The sequence below is a fragment of the Callorhinus ursinus genome, unplaced genomic scaffold, assembly GCF_003265705.2.
Source record: "Callorhinus ursinus isolate GAN/ISIS: 27379988/994484 unplaced genomic scaffold, GSC_fseal_2.0 scaffold4561, whole genome shotgun sequence".
NCBI lineage: Eukaryota > Metazoa > Chordata > Mammalia > Carnivora > Otariidae > Callorhinus > Callorhinus ursinus.
The window spans coordinates 1,586-4,008 of NW_027401615.1; the positions used below are offsets into that span (position 1 = coordinate 1,586).

The window sequence follows — 2,423 nt, forward strand, 5'->3', positions numbered from 1 at the left end:
AGACATTTTAAATTTCTGGCTTTGGGAGAGTCAAAATTATTATGCATCTATTGGAAATAATTTTATTGTTCTGAAAAACACAGGTTTTTTTAAAAAAAAAAAACTCTTTTGACATGGTAGCTATTGTAGCCAAGTGTTTTTAAGTATTATTACATCAAAGCAGTACAGAATCCTCTAGATGATTGTAATGAATATGGGAATTACTGCCTTCTAGTTCCTCAATATGGAGGATGGATTAATACTTTCTAGCTAAATATAAGCTAGCACTGAAGATGAAAAAGTTTTTTGCTTATCTTCAGTATTAGCCTTTGTGGATAACTACTTTTAAAAGGAACAACAGTGATTGCCTCTGGATGGAAGAACTGGATAGCAATGAGCCACGGGATAGAAGACCTACTTTCCTCTCTATATTCTTCTGTGCTTTTTTGAATTTTGAAAATCATTTTACCTGTTCAAAGTTTATGTAAATTTTAACGTATAAAACATATGATAGTTTTGACCATGTGAAACATGTTTCATGATGAAAATGAAATCAATGAGAAATAAGATTCAATATTTTAGCTGGTATCACCTAACATTTTAAAAAAAGATTTCCTCCGGTGCCTGGCTGGCTCAGTCGGTAGAACATGCAACTCTTGATCTTGGGTTTGTGGGTTCGAACCCCACGTCAGGTGAAGAGATTACATAAAATTAAAATGTTTTTAAAAATTAAAAAATTAAAAATTAAAAGATTTCCTGAAATAGAGAAAAACTATATTGCAGTTCCACACAAAGCCTCTGGGCGCCGCTGTCGGCCAGTACAGGGCAAGTGCTGTCGCCCGGGATTCCTCAGCCTCTAGCCTGGGTTTTCCTGTGCTGGCAACAACATAAAGAGAAAGAACCCACTTCTACACCGGGTTCCGGGCTGCGCAGACTTTCCCCAGCATACAAAGATTCCCAGCCCCAAGACTGGAGGGTCTGTATGTTCTGGGACGAATGCTACCAGTGTGATAGCGTGCACTTTCTCCAGCTCGAGAGACTGGGACCCAGTGAGAACTAGAGCGCGCAATGGGAGGGAGCTGTGTTCAGAGGCGCCCCGCCGGCAGGCTGCAGGTACTGTTTTCCTTCCTGCTACCTTTGTTCTACCCCGCGCTCTGCGAGCCGATCCGCTACTCCATTCCGGAGGAACTGGCCAAGGGCTCGGTGGTGGGGAATCTCGCCAAAGATCTCGGGCTCAGCGTCCTGGATGTGTCGGCTCGGAAGCTGCGAGTTAGCACAGAGAAGCTGCTTTTCAGTGTAGATGCGGAGAGCGGGGACTTACTGGTGAAGGACCGAATAGACCGTGAGCAGATATGCAAAGAGAGAAGAAGATGTGAGTTGCAGTTGGAAGCCGTGGTGGAAAATCCTTTAAATATTTTTCATATCATTGTGGTTGTTGAGGATATTAATGACCATGCCCCTCAATTCCATAAAGATGAAATAAATTTAGAAATCAGTGAATCTGTCACCCCGGGGACCAGAACAATTCTTGAGTCTGCAGAAGATCCTGATATTAGCATGAATTCACTGAGCAAATACCAGTTAAGTCCTAATGAGTATTTCTCCTTGGTGGTGAAAGACAGTCCTGATGGTGGCAAATATCCAGAATTAGTACTGAAGAAGACCCTGGACCGAGAAACACAAAGCTCTCATCATCTGGTGCTGACAGCCTTAGACAGTGGGGATCCACCACGAAGCAGCACAGCTCAAATCCAAATCCTGGTGGTGGATGCCAATGATAACCCCCCAGTGTTCAGCCGAGATATGTACAGGGTCAGTCTTCGGGAAGGCGTGCCCCCAGGCACTTCGGTGGTGAAGGTGAGCGCCACTGACCGAGATGAAGGCTTCAATGCTGAGATCACCTACTCATTCCTTGGTGTAGCTAATAAAGCCCAGCACGTGTTCTCTCTGGATTCTGCTACAGGAAACATTATAACTCATCAACCCTTGGATTTTGAAGAAGTAGAAAGATATACCATGGATGTAGAAGCCAAAGACCGAGGATCCCTCTCTACACAGTGTAAAGTAATCGTAGAAGTTCTAGATGAAAATGACAACAACCCTGAAATAATCATCACTTCTCTCTCTGATCAGATTTTGGAGGATTCCCATCCAGGAATGGTTGTGGCTCTCTTCAAAACACAGGACCAGGATTCTGGGGAAAATGGAGAAGTCACATGTAATTTAAGCAGAGATATTCCGTTTAAGATTCATTCTTCATCTAATAATTACTACAAGCTGGTGACAGATGGACCCCTAGACCGAGAACAGACTCCGGAATACAATGTCACCATAACAGCCACTGACAGGGGCAAGCCGCCCCTCTCCTCCAGCACTACCATCACCCTGCACATCACCGACGTCAATGACAACGCGCCGGTTTTCCATCAGGCCTCCTACGTGGT

The 2,423-nt window shown here is 44.0% G+C and overlaps 1 protein-coding gene across 1 annotated transcript; it reads left to right on the plus strand.

The window, feature by feature from the left end:
• Positions 1–840: 840 nt before the first annotated feature.
• LOC112818137 (protocadherin gamma-B7-like) lies at positions 841–2,418 on the plus strand (the record flags this gene model as incomplete). The annotated part of the gene is made up of 1 exon (XM_025865354.2): positions 841–2,418. A coding segment is annotated over exon 1 (1,371 nt), but the record flags the coding sequence as incomplete, so codon positions are not given.
• Between the last annotated feature and the right edge of the window lie 5 nt (positions 2,419–2,423).